At 42.7% G+C, this 1777-nt stretch overlaps 1 protein-coding gene across 1 annotated transcript; it reads left to right on the forward strand.

Annotated features, from left to right (window-relative positions):
- On the forward strand, nucleotides 502-1392 carry LOC108661344. The gene is made up of 2 exons (XM_018117368.1): nucleotides 502-816; nucleotides 961-1392. Exons 1-2 carry the CDS (start codon nucleotides 502-504, stop codon nucleotides 1390-1392), a joined length of 747 nt encoding a protein of 248 aa, XP_017972857.1.

Here is a 1777-nt window from a genome sequence, read left to right on the forward strand (position 1 = left end):
CCTATTTACGAAAACGCCATCGCACTTGAGAACGACATTCATTCGCCTGATGATAGTGATCAAGAGAGGGTAAATACAGGGGTAATTCGTCAATGGATTATTCCCTGGCTAGATATGATATCCTTCAAAACAGTTGGGAGTGAGAAATCCAGATCAATGGACGGCCATTTATATCGCGAAAAAGTGTTTCTATTGAAGGCTGAATTGAAACGAGCTTTGAGCATGTTGGCAGTAAAAGAGCATTTTAAGTTTAAAGTTAAAAAGTCATGTCACGCTTGTTTTGAGGTTGGTTGTAAGGATAAGGCATGCAAGTTTGCTTTGCGTGAAACGGAGTTGCCTGAGGGAAAATATTGGCAAGTTCGGACGTTGCAGAAGATACACACGTCTACTGTCGATGGTTTGCAATGTGGGTACTAAACTGCGAGTACGAGGGTAATTGGTGAGCTTATCTCCAGCAGGGTGCAAGGAAATTGTGTAACCCCATTGAGACCAAATGAATTAATGGAAGAGATGAATCGTAAGTGGGGATTGCAATGCCTATATGGTAAGGCCTGGCAAGCAAAGGAGTACGTGGAGAGTCTTGTGTTCAGTCCATCGGAAGAGTCATTCCAACTCTTCCCCTCGTATTTCCATATGTTGGAACATGAAAATCCCGATATTGTCACGTGTGTCACTACTGATGGGGAACAACGATTCAAATATTGTTTTTGGGTTTTTGGGTCATGTATTCAGGGGTTCAGTGTTGTAATGCGGCCTGTAGTCGCTATCGATGCCACACATCTGAAAGGCAGATTCAAGGGTATTCTATTTGTGACGGTATGCAAAGATGCGAATGAGCAGATATATCCACTTGCATTTGGCATTGGCCACGTCGAAGACGAAGAGTTTTGGTTGTGATTTCTTAACCAATTGCGTCATGCGATTGGTTGTCCTGAAAATGCAATATTCATTTCTGATCAGCATCTTGGCATTAAGAATGCAGTTAAACAAGTGTACAAGGGCACTCATCACGGTCTATGCAATTACCACTTAGGGAAAAACGTTAAAAACAGGTTCAAGTGTGAAGATGTTGCAGCGATTTTCACCATGGCCACCAATTGTTATAAGGTCACCGATTTTGACAGACATATGAATCAGCTGAAACAGCTTTGCAAACCTGCTTATGACAGCCTTATGAGATTAGGCCCTGAGAGATGGGCACGTGCACGATCACCAGTAAAGCGATACAAGCTAATGACATCCAACACTGCGAAATGTATTAACTCCTGCTTGAGGCATGCAAGAAAAATGCCAATAACGGTGTTGATCGAGTGCGTCAGAGGCATGCTTCAATGTTGGTTCCATGACCGGCACAATGAGGCATTGAATTTGACCATGCCCCTTAGCCTTTAGGCTACCAATCTGTTGAATAGACGATTCAATGAAGCATGTCACTTTTCCATACAAGTAATCGATCGGGTGGAGTTTCAAGTTATAGGCGGGAATAAGGACAGAGTCATGAACCTTTCCACCAGGGAGTGTTCATGTTGTGAGTTCTAGTTCGATCTACTCCCCTGCACACATGCCATGGCGGCAATAAGGTATGAGCAATCATGTTTTGTTATATTGTGCATGATGAATTGAATTTTTACATTATTCGCCAACTGTGATTTCATTACCTTGGCAGTAAGTGCAAACGTGCAGCCATTGAATTCTGCTTAGAATATTACAAGACTCGATCTTAGGTGAAAGGATATGAGGTTCTCATTCATCCGGTTGGGCATCTTAGTGAGTGGGA

This window comes from Theobroma cacao, chromosome 1, assembly GCF_000208745.1.
Source record: "Theobroma cacao cultivar B97-61/B2 chromosome 1, Criollo_cocoa_genome_V2, whole genome shotgun sequence".
Lineage (NCBI taxonomy): Eukaryota > Viridiplantae > Streptophyta > Magnoliopsida > Malvales > Malvaceae > Theobroma > Theobroma cacao.

Coding starts and splice junctions, on each gene's coding strand:
- LOC108661344 (XM_018117368.1), top strand. CDS start 502: ATGGAAGAGATGAATCGTAAGTGGGGATTGCAATGCCTATATGGTAAG. Junction 817..960: donor AGGGTATTCTATTTGTGACG/GTATGCAAAGAT, acceptor ATTTCTGATCAG/CATCTTGGCATTAAGAATGC.